This window comes from Strigops habroptila, chromosome 1 (genome assembly GCF_004027225.2).
Source record: "Strigops habroptila isolate Jane chromosome 1, bStrHab1.2.pri, whole genome shotgun sequence".
Lineage (NCBI taxonomy): Eukaryota > Metazoa > Chordata > Aves > Psittaciformes > Psittacidae > Strigops > Strigops habroptila.
Window position 1 is genome coordinate 121,474,861 of NC_044277.2, and position 19,440 is coordinate 121,494,300.

At 42.7% G+C, this 19,440-nt stretch overlaps 2 protein-coding genes across 11 annotated transcripts in view; one reads left to right on the forward strand and one right to left on the reverse strand.

Moving 5' to 3' along the window:
• AKAP9 (A-kinase anchoring protein 9) overlaps positions 1-7,060 on the forward strand; it is a 113,519-nt gene extending 106,459 nt beyond the window's left edge. For 7 of the 10 annotated variants that reach the window (XM_030497162.1, XM_030497253.1, XM_030497679.1 and 4 more), the window contains 8 exons: positions 340-448; positions 1,280-1,465; positions 2,014-2,214; positions 2,613-2,845; positions 3,828-3,913; positions 4,643-4,756; positions 5,491-5,637; positions 6,463-7,060. In XM_030497162.1, coding sequence (XP_030353022.1) covers positions 340-448; positions 1,280-1,465; positions 2,014-2,214; positions 2,613-2,845; positions 3,828-3,913; positions 4,643-4,756; positions 5,491-5,637; positions 6,463-6,506 — 1,120 coding nt within the window. In that variant the 3' untranslated portion in view covers positions 6,507-7,060. The remainder of the gene's footprint in view (positions 1-339; positions 449-1,279; positions 1,466-2,013; positions 2,215-2,612; positions 2,846-3,827; positions 3,914-4,642; positions 4,757-5,490; positions 5,638-6,462) is intronic. The other 3 variants (XM_030497421.2, XM_030497596.1, XM_032920285.1) reach the window with 3 other exon arrangements.
• A 292-nt stretch (positions 7,061-7,352) lies between these two features.
• Positions 7,353-19,136, reverse strand: LOC115612977 (lanosterol 14-alpha demethylase). The gene is made up of 10 exons (XM_030497971.1): positions 18,872-19,136; positions 18,013-18,111; positions 16,791-16,967; positions 13,092-13,218; positions 11,918-12,092; positions 11,496-11,615; positions 10,923-11,118; positions 10,239-10,334; positions 9,161-9,329; positions 7,353-8,509 (listed from the first exon to the last, which is right to left on the reverse strand). Exons 1-10 carry the CDS (start codon positions 19,022-19,024, stop codon positions 8,331-8,333), a joined length of 1,491 nt encoding a protein of 496 aa, XP_030353831.1. The 5' UTR covers positions 19,025-19,136; the 3' UTR covers positions 7,353-8,330.
• Between the last annotated feature and the right edge of the window lie 304 nt (positions 19,137-19,440).

Here is a 19,440-nt window from a genome sequence, read left to right on the forward strand (position 1 = left end):
TTCATTCCAAAACAGTTGGGTAAAGCAAAATGTTTTGTATCTTGAAAACACCCTAAGGTTTGCTCACATAGATTCTGCAAACTGGTGGGAAGAGGAACCATATTTTGAAATGTGCTTCATGTAGAAAACATTCTTTTCTCCAAATTAGTGGAAACTGTTCTGTGCAAATTCTTTATAAAAATGGAGCCAGTTTCACGTAGAGCAGTCTTGGAAATGTTGCCTTGTCCCCAGTCACGATGCTGAAGTGACTTGATAAAGTCCCGGTGCGTGTGAAGTCCCATCAGGCTGTGTCGGGGTGTCAGACTGTACCTGCTGCTGAAACTGTCGCTTTTCATTCAGATTGCAGTTTGAAACAGCAGATGATCAAGACTTCATTGCAATACAAAACGCTATTGAAGAAGTTATTTCCGAGCTGCAAAAACTGCCTGGATTGTCTTATCTGGAAGAGGTGAGAGTGCAATGTTCTAACTGGTGGGAGAGTTTGGGTGATGTGAGGGGAAACCAGCAAGGAGTTATTAAGTCTGTACTTTATAGAGCAAAATCTGCTGCAGTAAGTGGTGTGATTTGGAGTTGATGAAGTGTAAAAACCTCTTTCCTTTTGTTTTTTTCAATTTTAATTACCTTAAAAGTGAATTTTCAACTTTCAAATTGAAACTTCTCCAGTTTAATTATAACTTTTGAATATCATGGATTTTTCTTTAATAAAAAATACTTTCAGCAATATTTCTGTAACTGAGGAAACTTTGCTCAATGCTTCTCAATATTAGAACCAACATGTAATATTTACTGTATTGTGTTGATACAACACATTTACTTGACTGCCTTTTATTTACTAAAGGAAAGGCAGTCGCAGATTGAGTAGTGTGCACCTATGTAAAAGGTGAAATGAGGTGATCTGTGACAAAGAGTTCAGCAATATGTAATTTTGACTGCTTGGCTAGGTCCTTACCTTCATTTTAAGTAAGTGTTTTCAACGTGACTTGAAAAAAGCTTTGAGGCTTTTCTTCTAAGTTAGATAAATCTTAAACACTGTAGAAAAGCTTTGCAAGTTGTTATAGTTGGTACAATTGAGCTTGCGTGAAAACACTCTGGTGTGATATACAGGGTAAGCACAGAAGAGAAAGTCACATTGTAGGTTACACGTACACCTGTTTTCTGTATATAAGTTATTAAGAAGTTATGGTCATTATCTATGGAAGTTTTTCACTGTAAGCCAGTTATTTTCAAGTTGCAACTTGAATCTAATACAAGTTGTTTGGTTTTCTTTTTTCCTTCTAAGCTGAAGCTAGTGCTGCCCCCAGGGACACCATCCAGCTCGCTGACTGAGAGGCTGCTGAGACAGAATGCTGAGCTGACAGGCTTTGTCAGCAGGCTGAGCGAGGAAAAGAATAATCTGAGGAATGCTGTTATGAAACTGGAGGAAGAACTGAGAAGATACCAGCACAGACAACTTTCTGGAGACTATGTATGTCTGTAGTGGTGCTGATATAATGGTGTATATACAGGCATAAAAGCATTATTTATTATTCTAATCACCCAAGTGGGAGTGATCAAGCTGTCTGTCTTGGCTTCCCTCTGCAGAGTAAATGGGCATGAGTTGTTCTTGTCCTGTGGTCAGTGCATCTCGACTCCCTCTGTTTACTGTAAACTTTGTGATTTTACCCAGTTTCTTGTTAACTGCTCTCTTCTTTTAAATTCCGTGTGCGGCTCTTTTTGATCCGTATCTCATCACCATGGTGAGTGGGAAGTAGATCCAGACAGCTTCAAGGTCATGAGGCTAGTATGATCCAATGAGGGGGACTTTTTTAGGAGCAGCTCTGTTTTTCTAGGACATTGGTCGGGCTCTAAAGTCACTGCTTCTGAGGTGTTAGGATGCAAGGGTGGCGTCAGATCCAAAGAGTGGGTAGTTTTTCTCATTAATTTTATAAGCTCTCCACCAAAGCAGTGACTAGAATGACACTGCTGAAACTTTTCTGAACTGTGTGGTTCAAATTCAGTTTCTTTTGTCTTCAGTCTTCCAGGCACTCATCAGATGTTGGAGTTAATATTGATACTCTTGTTGCCTCCGAGAAGGAAACCTGGAACAGAGAGAAGCTGTCACTGCAGAAGTCTTTGAAACAAGCCGACGCAGAGCTCTCCAGGCTGAGAGCAGAGCTCAGGAGCGAAGCTTTCCTGAGAGAGCTGGGATCAGATTCTGAAAACGCTGTTTTAAGGGTAGGAAGACTTTGCTGCCCACGTACTAACTACAGCTGCGTTTTTTTCATTTTGATTTGGGCCTATTTTTCGTTGTGTTCACTCTGCTTATTCTAAGTAAACAGATACTAATTCAGTGTTGAAATTTTCATCCTCAAATACCTGGCTCTTAGTTTTTCTCCCCAAGAATGATCTGCCAACACCTATGTTGTTCTCTTTTAGTGTGTGTTCTATTTCTTGCTGCTCAGGTGATCCTCAAATTATGAAGCTATACTCAACAAGTGCGAGCAGTAGTACAGTCTTTTCCATGACAGAGAGAAATGAATAATCACAGAAATGCCTTAGGACTAACAATGTCAAAAGTCTTAGAACTGTAACCATTCTTGGGGCTTACAGGGCCTTTTTCCTTCTTGTTGTAGAGAATTTATGGCAAATACCTGCGAGCAGAGAGCTTTCGGAAAGCTCTCATCTACCAGAAGAAGTACCTGCTGCTTTTACTAGGTGGATTCCAGGAGTGTGAAGAAGCCACGCTCGCCCTTATCGCACGGATGGGCGGGCAGCCTTCCTACACAGACCTCGAAATCATCACACACCATTCGAAGGGGTTTACAAGATTTCGCTCTGCAGTCAGAGTGTCCATCGCAATTTCAAGGTGAGCTGGAGGAAGCTAGATTTCAAACCGGTATCACTGTGGAGTATAATATATCCTGTTCTAGCTCTCTAGTTAAATCTAGAACTTGTCATGTTCCATCCTGTATAAATTACACATTTTTGGTAGTCATGAATATAGTAGATGCTGTGTAGGGTGACAAGTTGAGCAGAGCATAGGTAAAATCTGTAATAGGAATAAGCAACCTGATTGTAGTTGAAAAGGGCTCTGTATTTGATACTCAAAAATAGATTAAAATTGGATAAAGTCATAACATTAGGGGGGAAAAAAGCAATTCTAGGGTATGCATTTATTTAAAAAGGTGTTTTCTGCAACTTAATTTCCTTTAAAGGTTAAATTCTTGCACAGAAGTATAATACAGATTTATGAACTAATTTTATCCATCTAGGTGGTTCTTCGAGTTCACAAGACTATGTCTCAGGCTGAGGATGAACAGGAATAGATGAGGAAGAGCAAGTGAAGGTTATTACTGCGTAGTACTGCCATGTTGCTAGCAACCCTTATGCACAACAGTTTGAATCCCCAAGCACTTGTGCTTGCTACTGATCAGAGCCTTGTGTGTAGTGTAAATTCAAGGAACTATTCATGTACCTGTTTAAGTGAGGTTTTTACTCATAGCTGTCAGCAGTTACAATTTTGGGGATGCAACAGGGCAAAAAGTGTATTTAGTATGATTTTGAGATGCTGATGCCCTGTTGCTTAGGTGCTCCAGCCCTTTGCTATCCACTGGGACTCATGCAGCACCTCTGCTTCCCTCTGGAATTGCAGAGGTAAAGCTGAAAGCAGATTTGGACAGAAGATGTTTTTCTTAGGGGTGCTTATAAGGATGTTTTCTACTTCAGGTTTTACATGCCCATCCATTAATTTTGCTTGGTGTTCAAGAAATTCTTTTGCCTTCTAGAATACAAGCAGTGGAGTATTTCATTTATCCTGAAGTATTTTATTTTCTTTATTTGAAATGCAGAATGAAGTTCCTGGTTCATCGATGGCACAGAGTTACAGGTTCTGGTGTACTAAGTGTCAATAGGGATGTCTTTAGCCAGAACACAGGTAAGTCATAGTCCAGTAATGGCTGATAAATGGTCCCACAAGTCACACCACTGCTTAATGGGGATAGGTTTTAATTTTTGTTTTCCTCATGTGGAACGAATGGGGTGCTGTTCCCCCTTCCTTTTGTTGTAATGGCTTGGATTAACCTATTTCTCAGGTTTCTGAGAGTTCCCATGTTCAGTGCAGGCACAAATCTGTTTCCTTTCTCTTCAGTCTTGTTTTGCTCCACTGTGGGTGGGATTTAAAAAAATATGGCACCTTTCCCTATGGAGTGTTAGCTACATCTTTTGGTTCCTGATAAGAGATCTGCATCTCCAGATCTAAAAGGAGATGCCGAGGACAGGGATGGACAGTGGCACCAGAGCCCATTGACCAGCCCTCCCTTGGCTTTCCCTCAAGAACAAAAACCTGTCATTCTTTTGTTATAGCTTAAAGTTTGGGAACTCTAGGTAGGAGCCTAAGGGGAGAATCAGAAGCTTTTTTATTAATTCCTGGCTATGTGGGTCTGCACTAAAACCCTTTCCTGCTCAGTCTGTGGGAATTTTCTCAATAATATCAGTGAGGCCAAGATTTCACCTCTGGTTTTGCCTGACATTCTGAAAGTGGTTTACGTTTGTTAAATACCTTTTTTGTGATGTGCAAATGGAAAACTCATGTTTGAGATTCCCTATGAAGTGCAAAAGGTGTCACTTTGTTTAGTTGTCAAGGCATTGTTTTTTCTACTTCTAGGTAATGAACTGCGGCCTGACTCATTCTCTGGTGGCATGGACCTTTATGGAGAGCAAAGGCATTCCTATAGATCCAGGTCAGACATGGAGTGTCCTAGATCTCCTGTAAACTTTCAACATGTTTTATTTTAGATGATTATTCTCTGTCAGAACACTGTTTAACTAAATCAGTGCATCGGTACCTACTGCTAAGGTTTGTAATCCTCGATGCTGTTAAGATTTTTTTGACTTGTTTTGTAAGGATACATAACAAATTACGTCTCTGGCCTTTGCTGTGCTTTTACTCATCACCGTGATCAAGGCCAAAGCTTACAGACTGCTGCTGTGCCTGATTCACGGCATGTTCTTGGAGCTGGTGGTAGATTCTAGCCATTTGGGGGTTTCATTTCTAGATAAACCACCTCAACATTCTTTAGTTTGTGGCAACTGTAAGAGTTGATGCAGAAAAAATGTTCAACTTTTACTGAAAGTTGTAGAAAGTAATGGAGACAGAATCCTGTAAAGGCGGCCGTGTCTTTGTTCACACAAGGTTTTTAATAGAAAAGCAAACTTGAATCTACCACAGCTTCTGCTGCAGTCTCAGTAGGAATTTTCTGGTCATTGTCCCAAAGAAAAGCAGCAACAAACCAGGTGCAGTAGAAATGAAAGGCCACTGGGAAAAGTGGTTTCTCTGTGGGAGGCAGTATGGTGGCTTGGGCAGTAAGTGGCAGATTACATGGTTCTGACATGCTGGCCACCGTGTGGGTGAGTGAATGGTTGGTACAGTGTCCCTGCGTACCATAGTTTGCTGCGTCTGCTGATATGTCTTATTTGAAGCTGTGCTTTTTTGGACATATGGGTGTTGTTCTGTCCCCAGGTTCCCCAGTGTACACACCGACTTCAACCCAGCCTCGTTTGCCTGTTCTCAGCTGCAGAACTATGATCCTGAGAGAGCTTTAACAGATTACATCCACCGGCTGGAGGCCCTGCAAAGGCGACTGGGCAGCGTGCAGTCAGGTGAGGGCTCAGGCAGTCCTTCCTGGGACTCCTGAGTAGTGCAGGCATGGTTCCAGTTTGAAAGGGTATCTTGGTTCTCTGAGATACAGAACAAACTCCTTTGATTTTAGGCATTTTCAGCCTTAAACAAGAGGCTATTTTGAGCTCATTAAAAAAGCTCTGAGGCAAAAAGCTCATTAAAAAGAAAATGGTAAGATTCTTTGACGGGAGACATACATGTGTTTTGAGTTTATCAGTAACACTTCCACTTTCCCTGATCTCTAATAAATGTGCAGCAAGCATTCAGTGGGCATCTTGTTAAGACTTTAAGCTAGATGGAGAAAAATCACAGAATGGCTTGGGTTGGAAGGGACCTTGAAGTTCAGGGGCAGGGACACCTTCCACTAGACCAGGTTGCTCAAAGCCCGTCCAACCTGGTCTTAGACATTGCCAGGGATGGGGCAGCCACAGCCTCTCTGGGCAGCCTGTACCAAAATGTACCCAAAAGCTTGGGATGTGTGAGTACAGGGGGAATTTCCCCTACCACTTGGGTTACAGAAGTTGCAGCTTTTTTGTCCCTCAGATGATGGTAATTTTTGTGCTGCCAAAGGAACGCAGCAAGAAAATTGTCAGGTCAATAGGGCATTATTTATCGAACTTGATTTTTGTGGTTACTGTCTTAAAAGTCTTAATTCAGCATAAAATCCATCATTTGAAGAAGTTTTGTTCTTAAAAGATTTCCCATGTAACATCTTTTATGCTTGTTCAGCTGAGGACCATGTCATTGGTGAATCCTTGTGTACTTATTCCAGGTAACCTTGATGAAAATCTCTCTCCATCTTACAGGTTCGACTTCCTACACTCAGCTGCATATGGGTATGAGAAGATAATACCCCCTTCCACCAGCTCTGGCACTGGCAGTGAGGATGTTCATGGATTGCCTTCCATAAATCCGTGCTTTTTCTGTGCTTTTTATCGTGTGTATATTGTGGGACCAAGATGAACACAGCTGTACGATTGTATTACAGGTCCATCCTGGCACACCCTGCAGACTGGGATTTATGTATATAGGCACTTTGTGTTCATGCAAAAAAACCACCCCAAAACCAAACAAAAAACCACCCCGAAACAACCCAGCCCCTTCTCCCCCCTTAAATTACATGTATATTTGTGGAATGCTAATTTAAATGATTAACTTATGAAGTGTGTATTTATCAAAAGGGTGCAAAGATGAAACGTATTAATGAAATGGAGCTACATTCAGCGAAGTTTACTTGCACTTTTTCTGGCAAGGCTACTGAAGTTACATGATTCTCGTAATATTTGCTACTGGCAGCGCAGACAGAATATCACTTGTAGAGACCTATTTTTGTAATGGTAGAAGTTTTGAATTTTATGGGTATTTTGTCAAAGTACTGAAATAAAGACAACTTCATGCTTCTAACCGTGTTCAAGAACCACTCCCTTGCCCCCACTACAAAGGTTGCTCCTACCTGCGCTCCTCCCGCAGCTTTACTTTTTACAGATTCCAAACAGCTCCAAGCCCTGGTTTCTGAAGACCTGGTCACACCTGACAGGAGAGGAAGGGAAGATCCTCCCCCAGTTGCTGCGATGGGTACAAACACAGGGTTTTGTAACAGTTACACCTGAGCTTAGAAGAGGAAAGACTAGGCAAAGCTTTTGCTGCAGGGAGAACTGATGATAGGGGGAAGCTCTCTGCATGACTGACCTCATACTTAAAAGACAGAAAGTTAGTTTATTACAAATTTACTTACAGAAGCTTTTCAGAATTGACAGACCTGAGCACAGAAAACTTCACAAGAGGTTTGTTTTTAGATTTAATTCAAAGTTCCTGTGAGCCAGAGCTTATGACCATTCATCATGGCCACTCTTGACCCAAACGCCATTGAACAATTCTGCGTGAGTCCGTACACAGGGGGACAGCATTCACCTGTTTCACTTCATTTGCGACCATTTTATACACAGAAGTGTTATTTACAAACGTTGTTTGTGTCATCACAGTGTTACTTTCACACTTACATCAAGCTTCCAGGAATCACTACTTTCATAAAGTACGTTTTAGAAAACCTTTTGTTGCATTTTCCAACTGCTTTAAGACATTTAAATTGTTTATTCTCAGAAAAGACTTTTCTCTTTGAACATTTTGCAGTCTGCCTACTGCTCAGCTGGACAGTAACATCCTTTTAAATGATCAGCAACATTACCTCGCTTGCATGATCAGAATCACAAATAGTAAAGGAAAGGCACCACCAACCCCATTCATCCCACTGTGGTGCCTGTTTCCTAACAGATTTCCTGTAGTTGGATGCAGAGGTAGGGTATGCAGGCTCACCCTCTGTTATCTGGGGAAAGTAATCATCATCTTCAATTATTTTTCCAGAGCAAAGAGTTCCACTTATGGAAATCATGTATTTCTTCACCTCAGAGAGCTGGCATGCACCTTAAAAGTGTTACACCAATAGAAAAGACACTTTTCCTTTAAAAACACAACAAGAAAGTTGTAGAACAAGCAATTATACACAGCAACATTCAATGGTGTGGGCAAACAAACAAGAAATGCAAAGACTTTGCATGTGGTAGATTATGGTTGCTTCCCTAAGAGCAGTTTGTTTGCCACTCATTCTGTCACAATTTCATTCAAGTCTGATTGTTAGTTTACACAATTTAAATAAGTAGGGCTTTAGCTCCAGAATTTACGGTGACCTCCTTTTATACCTGATAATGGGGTTAGTAGGAGTATGTATCATTGTCGTGTAATTTATAGTTGGAAAATAGCCATTAACAAGATCAAATTCATACAGGCGAAGCAAAGTAGACCAAATAGTCTTAATCTGAACATAAGCAAAGTTTTCTCCGATGCAGCGATGACGGCCTGGAAGGGAAGCCATGAAAAGCAGTTAGAACACCTGGTTGTTACAACACCTCTGTCAACAAGCTGCCTTTAAAAGTTTTATGCAGACAGTAATTGTTACTTTCCAAACATGATGCTGCACGTACACCATTATGGAACTCCATTAAAGTGGTGATTTTATGAGCTATCACTGCATAAGCCAGACTTGAGTAATTAGCAATGTGAATGAGACTGTGCTGTTCTGTCCTCACCTGAAGCGTTAATTTCTGTATCACCAAAGAAGATTTTGCAACACTGGGAAAAGGTAACAACTCTGTCCCTACTGTGGTGATGTCTGCAGACTGCTCTGGCAGTTGTGATTAAATGCAGACTTTTACCTGCCTTAAACTAACTTTATATTACCAGGCTTTTACCTTGACTTGAAAAGACTTGAGTCAAATTTCATGCATGCTAACCTAAAGATTTGTTTTGACTGCTACTCTTGAGTGACATATACAGCTATTACTAATGCAAAACTATCATCAGCTTCATTCCTTTAACAGCACTTCCAGGCAGGTGTGAAAGAACAAACACCTATCCTGAGGCTGCAGCGTGGGGCAGTGCCGTATGAGATGACCAGTGTGAGCCACTCCAGGGCCAGCCCTCAGGAAGGCACTGCCTGTTCTTACTCACCAGCGCCAAATGGAACATACGCAAACTTCTCTCCAGCTGCTGGGTTATCTCGGAGATACCGGTCAGGCTTGAAGTCTAGGGCGTCTCTCCAGGTGTCCCTGAGTCTCTGGTTAACAGTGGGAGATACACAGACCTGATGGCCAGGGGGAATAGTATATCCAGCAATAGTCTGCAAGAGAAGAGACAAGACCCAACACATCACAAAATTTCTCCATTTTTCTTTTTAAAGTGTTGCCAGAAGTGCTGCATCATGAGGCTTGAATTTCAGAAGAGGTTCTGGCTAAGCTCGTTCGAAATTAAAGCAGCCTAAAACTTTATTGTTTTACTTGTAGAGGGCGCAATGTTCAAGTAGTTGCAGGAAGCTTTCAGCTGCTTTAACAAGGCCACAATGCTACAGAAAGTGTTTTTTAAAAAATGAATGAACCTAAAATGTATTGAAAGCATTTGCCATGAGGGAGGCATTCATTTAAAAAATTACTTGACTTTCTATGTTATTTGTACAAACAGCAAGATTTTTTTTGGATTTACCTAGCTTGTATTAAGTGCAAGTCAAATTTTTTCTAAGGTAACTATTAAAAATACCTGGCAAACAAAAAACGTCTTTAAATGGTAGCACCAAACTAAGCCCAAGTGAGACCAACAGCTACACTTAAGGGTTGGGTTTGCTGAGTAAGACTGCGGGTGGCTGTTACCAGGTCCCCTCAGAACCTTCCCTTCTCCAGAAGGAACCAACCCTGTTCCTCAGCCTCTCCTCACAGAAGCGCTGCAACCCTGCACCATCTCAGTGGCCCTCTGCTTCCTTCATCGGTATCTTGACTGCTGGGGGCCGGGGGGGCGGTCCAAAACTGGACACAATTCCAGCTGAAGGTAACAACTACCAAGCTCAAGGTATCAGTTGCTTTCTTCAGCCAGCACTGGCTACAGGCCCACTGTTGCAGCCCAGGCTGCCACTAACTTTTGCCTCTGCCAGTAAACACTGCTCCTTCGCGTTCTCCTCCTGCCAGCGGGGACACCCCTCACCTGGCCTTTTCCCACTCTGTTGTAGGGAAGTGAAGCTCGCCCCAATGCGTGCACTCACCTGGGGAGTCCTGGCCATCCTCATTATGGTCATTATAGGAGGTCTAAGCCTTAAAGTTTCTTTTAGACAGCGATCCAGCAAACTGAGATCCTTGAGCTGAAAATACAGAGAAAATGATGTACCGGTACATAGACAAGTTTATTCAACACAAGCAAAATGGTATTTTATATTATTTAAAAACAAGTTCAGATTAAAAACCCAAGAGTTAGCAGCTCATATTTGCACTTATTAGCTACCCTGATAATTTCTTTTTTCCCCATTTGATTCAATTAAGAAGGGAAAAATCTCTGACCAGCGCAATCAAATATGACTAGTTTCTTACTGATATGTCTCATGAGTGTTTCCTGATGCCTAGTTAAAGAACGAAGACACACTGCATCCTTTTCCTCAGTGGGAATATGAAGATCCACCTCTACAGAACAATCATTTCTTAAATAGACATCATAGGAACTGTAATTTTTTTTTAATCAATCAGTGTTGATTAAGGAAAACAGTGGCAAGCTAAAATTTGCTTTGAGAGGAGATGGAAGAGATACATTGGCACCTAGTGTTACCACAGAATGACTGTGCCAGATCATGAGTCTAACACAAAGCATGTGACTATATTTTACATTGGTTTGGGTTTTTTTAAATAAGCATCTAAAAGCACAAAAATACACAGCAGGAATAATGCAACGCACAAACCTGGTCATAACTTAATGGTGGCAGATCATCCCCACAGACTGCTTTTTGTTCTGCATAGCACTTCTCTTGTATGGATTTGTCTCTGGCTAAGAAGAAGCCAAGCCAGGCGCTGGTGGTGGAGGACGTGTGCTGCCCGGCCAGGAGCAGCCCGATGAGCATCCCAGCAACTTCATCGTCTGTCAGCGGGCGCCCGTCCCTGGGTTGAGGGGTGTTACATTAGAGCTTCAATTATCAGGTTTCCAGTTACAGAAGCACTTACAATTTATTCTAATATACTACTTTTCTCCTCCTTCTCTTTTGTTGCCTACCCTAAATGGAGCAGTGAAAGATCCAGGGGTAGGGAAAAAGGTGAACGGAGGGAGAGAGACTCTGTAGGAGCTTGGAAGAAAATCATTACCCAACAGCCAGCAAAGAGGAAGGAAGCCACCTTGTGACCACTGATGAAAATCTCAGAAATCTGAATAACCATTTACAAGTACAGTGTTTAAGCTGGTTTTAAGATCGTTCTAACTGAAGAGTTCAAAGCTAAAGTAAAACATCTATAAATGACAAGTCTTCAAACCCTTGGCTTACCTGTATGAAGCATCAAGTAGAGTTTGGAGCATGTCATCCTCCTTTCTCTCAGAGTTTCGACGTTTCTGGATAACGTTGTAGAAGATATTCTTTATTTCTCTGTGTGCTCGGTCTCGACGCCTGCAATTCAAACCACTTCTATTAGCAACTTTATACAAAGTAACACGTAAAATCATGGAATGATTTGGGTTGGAAGGGACCTTAAAGATCATCTAGTTCCAACCCCCCTGCCATGGGCAGGGATGCATTCCAGTAGACCAGGTTGCTCAAAATGCTTATAAGGAGTTACTGCAATGTCTAGAATAGCTTATAAACAAGAAATGGGGAGGGGGGAAGGGGAGGAAGAGGGGAAACAGGAGAATCCAAACAACAAAGAGGTTTAGATAAAATGCTTAAGTTGCTTCATCTGTTCTTTCTGGTACCTGAAGCTCGGCAGAGGAAGCCAACCTGGCAGAATCCAGGCAGCATGACTAAAACCCCCATCCAGGTCAGCATACAGCTGAGCCACCTTCTCATTCAGCAAGCCTCTTATCTCTTTCCCGTGTAAGCAGTGACTTGCTGTCAAAATGATAAGTTCTGAAAAGGCTTCAAACAGGTCTGAGGAGAGAGTTGAAAAGTGTTACTGAAAATGCATTTCAAGCAAGATGTTATATGTATTTATTAAGTTTGCAGAAAAGAAAAATAAGTAACTGGACACAGATTAATAATTTTTAATAGTTTTAGATTGTTTTACTAGGAGAATGAAGAAGCATCTAATTTTGAACTCCTGCGTGTCTATCAGGTCTCTCTTGAAACAACTTTTTTGATAGATCACCAATTGCAACAACTTTCTCCCTTCTCAAAATTTTTCTAGGAGAGCTAGTAATCCTTCTAAAGTAATCCATACTGCACAAGCTCAATCCTAAAAGAAATCATAGAACTGAACCTTGAAATTCAAACCCATGGGAAACCAGTTAGTTTTGCTGCTCACTGAATTATTTTTATATAATAATAGATACTTTAAAATATAAAGTTATTTTATTATCTATAAAACTATAGATAGTAACTATATTACATATAATATCAAGTATATACTTACAAAATAAATATTAGCTATATTACAATATGTATGTATTCTATCTTATATAAGTACTATATGTTTAACTCTAAGTATGTATGTTTAAATAACTTACACTTCTGACACTGCTTTACCACTGTTGGCTTCCAACAATGGTGATGCACTATGTCTAGCAGGCTCGTTGGGATAGACAGGTGAGAAATGAAAGAGGAATTCCACTGAGATCACTAACTTAACCGTATCAGCTTTGAGGATGCAGTTTTTCAGTGCAGAAGATCCCCGAGACCTCTGACAGACTCTTGAAAGTAAGAGCAGTATCTTTTCCACAGGACTAAGAAGGGGTTACACTGAGCCCACTCGTATCGTGCAAAATGAGCCTGATTCAGCCAGGCAACAGGTACACTCAATGACATAGGTAAAATTGTGTGAACATCAGAAGAAACGTTTACTATTGCAGTAAATCATTTACAAAAACATACTGCGTTGGCCTTAATGCCTTCCCAGAAAATCAGAGGAAAAACGCATCTGATTTTACTTACTTTTTTCTCCACTCTCTCCCCATGCTTTGAAATACTCTTTTGTTTCTTCTTCAATCACCGAAACATGCTGTTTAAACTGGGCAATGTTTAGGCCAGTTTTGAGCATCTTCTTCTGCTCCAAAAACACCTAGAGGAACCAAGACAGAAAAAGCAATCAGTACAAGCATCATCGGAATGTAATTAACAACTTATTATCATTTGTACTGTAAGAACATACAGAAGTAAAAAGAGATTATGATTAGGACTGCAGGCTACAACAGATACTTACATTTAAATAATAGGTAATATTCTGGTTTCCACCACCTTTGCTTTTCAAGCAGAAGTTATCAACATCCAAGTGAAACAGTAGCTCAAGGGAGCTGCAATTCTCTCTTTTGCAATACCAAAGCAAAAAATAGCTTTAGTATCGTTGTTAAACTTTATCCCTGAAGATACAAGAAGCATTAAAGATTGAAATATGGAATGCACTCTAGATCTTTAGATACATAATCACAAACATAATCAGGCCAGTCCTTGCAAAGTCTGGATTCAGCCTGTGATCCTCGTGATGTGGCCTCCTTGCTTTCTCTCCCCTGGAGTGTCTGTATTCTCTCATGCAGTAATTAATACCTTACCTCTGGTCTAGAGGTGCACCTTTTCTTTACCAGGCCCTCTGATCTCACTGCCCAGGAAGTCAGACAAAGCAGCAGGAAGCAAACTGCTTCCTTGGAAAATGGTCAGCTTCACGTCCTTCTTACCTCTTCCTCTTTTTCTTTGTAAAGACTCATAGCTAACAAACCTACTGGTAAAAAGCCCTTTATTGGACGAGAACCATTCAATGGATTGACAGAATGTTGACTCGGGAAATTATTCAACCCATTTTTAAACCCTAATTATGAATGAGACCATCTGTCCTATAATTCTGCACTGTACCACGAGTAATGTACAAAAAATTGTCTCCCCACCAAGGGCTCTGGATGTACTATAAAGTTGTTCACAAACCAAAAGACACAAAGAAAGGTAACTTCCTGGAAACTTCAGTGGGGACTCCAGCAGTCTATCAGAGTGTACACATGCCACATAGCAGAGAAACAAGCACATTTTCCCTTGCAACATGCTAGCCAATCTCCAGCTCGATAGAGACAGGAATGGCACACAGCGGTGAACACAGCCTCTGCCGTTTCAGCTCCTCTTGACACAAAACTATCTGCATAGAGGCTTGGAGGGAGGAGCCAGACAATGAACTTGAGTTGATATTTAGACTGTGCACATTAACAAACAATTATCAGCGTTACTGGTAAATAAATAACTTCCTTTTAAAGAGTAAGGGGTGATTCTTCTAAAAACATGACTGAAAGTTACTATCAGACTGAACAGAGAGAGGCTTAGCAGCTTGAGCAGAGAGAAGGGAGCCTCAGAAGAAAGTTCTGGATGACCCATCAATGGCAGAACACCAAAGAAAGTTCAAATGGCTCTCTAAATGCCTTCCCCTACTGAAATGCTTTCATTTCAGTACATGTCTGAAACGAAATCGTGGTGGTAGCACTATGCAAAAAACCAGCTCACCTCTAGCAGAATGTGTTCTGGCCAAACCAGACATATTACCTCTCCAGCTTCACAGAGAGAAACACACGACTAGAGCTAATCAGTCTATGTCAATAGCAAAGCCCCTGCATCTCCTAGCTGTGGAAAAAAAGCAGCCCAGGTGATTTTCTGAGGAACCTGCATCTGCAAAGATAAAAAGGACGAAGTCCTCCTCGTGTCAAAAGGTATGAATTAAGTAGACATAGTCACAGACACCCAAGGCTTGATGAGTAATATGAAAAGAGTAATCTTTTGACTAAAAAAATCCTCAAAAACACCACTCTAGGGAAAAAAACTAGGGTAACTCTAGAAAAAGATGTTATTTCAGAAAAAAGCAGTACATGGTGGACCAGTGAGGTAGGTCCTAAAGAACATAGTTGTGAGAAATGCCCATTTCCAAGGAGCTTATAGGAAGTTATATAAAAATCCTGAAAGACGAAATTAGATTCCATCAAAGAACTAGCTCATGAATGAAGACAGACATTCAAACCATCTGTAAACAGCAGTGTGAAAGCAGAAGGCAAAACAGCTGTAAGAACTGGATGAACTTTCACAGGATTATGGACAAACCAGCACCTTTCAGGTTCAAGCAGGCATCCCACGACAGTCAGAAGTCAAAGAACAAGCACAACACAGTGAAAATCTGGCCAACTTTGCAGTCTGCATCTCACTCGTAGGCACTTTTCTGAAACTAGTCTATACCAGAGAAGAACTGAAAGATGTACTGCAGAGAGTCATGTACCCTCTACACTCTAGCAGCTCAAAAAATGCATCCACAACTCTCTTCCTGGCTTTTTGAGGAAGACCCTCGACTGTCAGAACTAGCAGGCACAAGGCTGTTAGAATGGCCTCACTAATGGAAGAGGTCTCCCAGGACACAAGAAACAATCTCCTGCTTGTTACCCAGGCTGCAGTCCTGCTGTCTGCATCCACAAAGCAATGGGAGGAGCTACGCAAGTCCATCAAGTGCAAAAAACCCCACCACCCAACCAACCAATCCTCCTTCCAAACTTTGTGACACCATCTATCCATGATTAACACTTCCTGACAAAGCAGGAGACAACTACGTTCTCCTTTACTAATTTACAAAGTGGCAAGTTGTTGGTAGTCAGTTTTATTCGAGATTTTAAAGGAATGGGGTAAGGGGGGTTGGAACTACATGATCTTAAGGTCCTTTCGAACCCTAACCATCCTGTAAGAACAACGTACATACTTTGCGGATCACTACAAAATGCAGGTGTGCAGAAGAGACTAGTGATTACTGCTCCATAGGCACATAATTAAGAAAGCAACAATCACTGCATGAGGGAATGAAGAGGCATGCTAATGAGGAAAAGTATTGATGGCCACAGAAACTATTACCAGTCAACTTACTGGCATTTATACAAACAAAATGAAGCCAAACTGAAAATCCAAACATGAAGTATGTCACTATGGCGTTTCTGCCACCAGACTACTCTGCTGTACAACAGGCCGCTGATGCCAGCATACACTGAATCCAGAGTCCCAGTGGAGTGAGTCTGTCCACAGAAAAGTTCTTTCTGCAGCTTAGGAGCCTGTCATGGCAGACAGCATGCACAAACGAGAAAGCAGCCAACGCTTCACTTGGAAACAACGACCCATGACACAGCCACTGTGCTTCCGGAGCCATGCAGCCTGTGTTGTGCAAGCACCCACAGACTGATTTGTGCATGAGCAAGGCAAATTTTGTGGTGCAAACTGTCAAATTAATACTCCTGTATCTAGATCTGGCATGGCATAAATGAAAAATTATCACTCTTAAAACTCTCTCAGAGGTAAAATCTAAAGTTGCTTGTAAGGGAAAAGTAGGCTGCGGTCAGTGGCAGGCTGTAAGAGAAGGAAAAAGAGACTCACCTACTAGTTTTTCCTCTATTGTGGGATTAGATGGTTTCAAGAACAAAAATAGCATCGAGACTAACAAATGGCCAGGTGACAAACAAAGCAACCTAAACATGTTCAGTCTTGGTTATCTACCTGAGGTCATTTACCAACTGCAATATGCCAGAATTGCATACAAACACCCAACTCCACCTCACAGAGCCAACAGCTCAGGGCTGCCTACTCACAATGTAAATTAAGCTACTCTTCTACTTATCTTATACTTAAAATACATACCGCATTAGGGATATCATAAGCAACGCCCTTGCCAAAAACTGGTGTGGTTAACCGAGAGTATACATCCTCTGCATTCAAATCTTCATTTTTACTGTTGAAGAGTAGAGCAGCAGCATCACTACCCAGTAAGTATGTGAATGTCTTGCCAAGCATACTGAAACTGAACACAGGTCCATACTAAGAGAGAAAAAACAAACAAACAAACAAGTTTATTTTAAATAAGAACATTACAAATCATTAAGTTGGTATCTCTTTATGTACAGGCTTCCATAAAGCACCTCCTCTCCTAAGAAGTATCTAGGGATTGAAAAAGATAGAAATATTTTAAACCACATTTAAATTCTGTTTTCAACATACTTACTAGTGTTGTAACAAACACAGAAGACCTTGCACATTTTAAAACCATTTAGTTTAAAAAATGTAAGTAAAATAAATTACAGTACAAAAGCCAGCAGGGATATTACAGCACATACAGCCTCCAGTAACCCACAAACACTGTAACAAAAAATCCTGGATTTGGAATTATGCATAGGAAATTAACAGCAACTAAGACTTTCAAATTTAAAGGCCATGTCCAACAGATCTTCACATACTAAATTTGTCTTTCTCTGACCTAAGCAAGCTAAGATTTAAGTTTATGATTCTAAAAAGTTTTAGACAATGTGAAACAGATCAAGAAATCCTATTTCATTGGAATGAAGGCTCTACTGCCTTAGTCCATTTCTTTTGGGCTGTCATATGTTTATACTATACCTACTGAAATTTTATGCACCAGCCCTTTTAACATTGCAGAGGCCTTAAAATATACCAAATTGCCTGCACAGATGGTCAGCTGCATTCCAGCCTGGTCACAGGTTAAAGAGTGAGATTTAAAGTTCCCAACTAAGGCAAGAAATAATGTCATGAAAACAGCTTTTTGATGAACTTGTGATTCAGTCACGAGCATTATCCAAACACAGAGACATATTTTTTGAATCTGAATCACAAGAGGTGGCTCAGAAAACACTATTTACCTAATAACAATGCACATAAAAAGATCTGTAGAAACTGGAGCCTACGGTGCATTCATAGTGCACACTGCGCGCTGTGCAACACGCCTCCATTCCATATTCAAGGTGGTAAATGAGGATTAACTGATTTTAAACAGGCTCCAGATACAGATCTGGACAGATACACAAAAATGTTTTAGCATATGCTCAGCTGATCATGTGGGGAAATGTACCTTGTCATAAGCATTCTCCAAAAATTCAATGGGACTTTTCCCAAATGCGACTGCATGTCCAAAGAAAGGGATGCTTGATGAAATGAAAGGTGGGTATTTCTGAGGAAGAAAAAGAAAAATAATTATTGATTTTTCTTCAGAGAGTAATAAAATCATGTCCCTTTACATAAAAACTAAACACAGAGGAGGCTTTTTCCATTTTTTGTGCAAACGCCAACTTCAGACAAGTGATTTTTTTTTTTTTTTAAATAGAGTAAGAGCGGGTCACATTTAAAAGCAGGAGGGGTTAAAATAAAACCAATACAATGAAGATTCTTGCTGACCTGCCTCTGAAAGCCAGGCACCAGGATACTGCAATGGCAAAGCAGGCAATCAGGGACAGAAGTGCTGACAATTTGTCAAACAGTTCCCCAAAGGCACCAACTTCAGCTTAGCCATGGGTGTCACACACGCGTGGGAGCCTTCGCGCACGCTGCTCTGATGAAAGAGTCCCGGGCTCGGCCGCTGCCTCTGCCAGACCCGAGCCCAGACCCACGCTCCAGGTGGTACCACCCGGCCGGGCCGCGGCACACGCCAGCGCCACGCTCCCCTCAGCACCCGCGCCCGGGGCGGCTGCTGGGAACGCTGCCCCTCGCCAGAGCCCGCTCCCGCACACCCGATCCCACCGCCCGGCTCCCTGCGCTCCAGACGGCCCCTCCACAGGTGAGAACCGCTGCTTGTCCGCCCGCCCGCCTCTCCGCACCCCGACGGGAGGCCGCCAGTCTGCCCCCGGCCCTCGCCCTCTCCCCTGCGCTCACTCCGCGGCGCCCACCCCTCCCTGGGGTCCGGCCCCGCGCCCCTCCCCGCCTGAGGTGCCTACCTTGTGCTCGGAGCCGACGTGCCGCCGGTAGCCCAGCTGGAACAGGTAGCCGAGGCTCAGCACGAAGGCGGAGGCGGCCAGCACCAGGGACAGGGCGTTGCCGACCGCCACCCGCTCCAGCAGGGTCCCGCCGACCTCCATGAGGTTCAGCATCGCCCCAGCCACCCGCTCCCCGCACCGGGATGCAGCACTCCCGCCGCCGACTACACCCACAGCGGGGCGGGGCGGGGCCGGCGGCCGCCACGCCCCTTCCGTGCTGGGCTGATCTCTGCCCATGTGACGATGCCCGGCGCCGGAGCCAACCGGCGGCCGCGCTCTGTGGGGTGACGGCGTCTGTCGGGCAGCGAGGGTCGCCATTGGGCGGGCGGGGGGCGGGGAAGCGGGGTCGCGGGCGGTGGTTGGCGGCACGCGGTGACGCCGCGCTGGGGCTGCCGCGGGCGGGGCAGCGCGGCCCCGGGACGGGCCGCTGCGAGGCGCAGCGCGGCCCTACCGGGTCCTCTCGAACGTGCGTGTGCCCCGCGGCCCCTCCCGCTCCCGAAGGGCTGCTCGGCGGAGCTCCAGGCTCCTCG

What these genes read in the sequence shown, in the direction of transcription:
- LOC115612977 (XM_030497971.1), bottom strand. Translation starts at nt 19,024, where the DNA reads ATGCTGAACCTCATGGAGGTCGGCGGGACCCTGCTGGAGCGGGTGGCG. An exon ending in ACGTCGGCTCCGAGCACAAG is followed by an intron (nt 18,112 to 18,871) that starts GTAGGCACCTCA and finishes TTTCTTCCTCAG; the next exon opens with AAATACCCACCTTTCATTTC. An exon ending in GGGAGAGAGTGGAGAAAAAA is followed by an intron (nt 12,093 to 13,091) that starts GTAAGTAAAATC and finishes CTCTCTCCTCAG; the next exon opens with ACCTGTTTGAAGCCTTTTCA.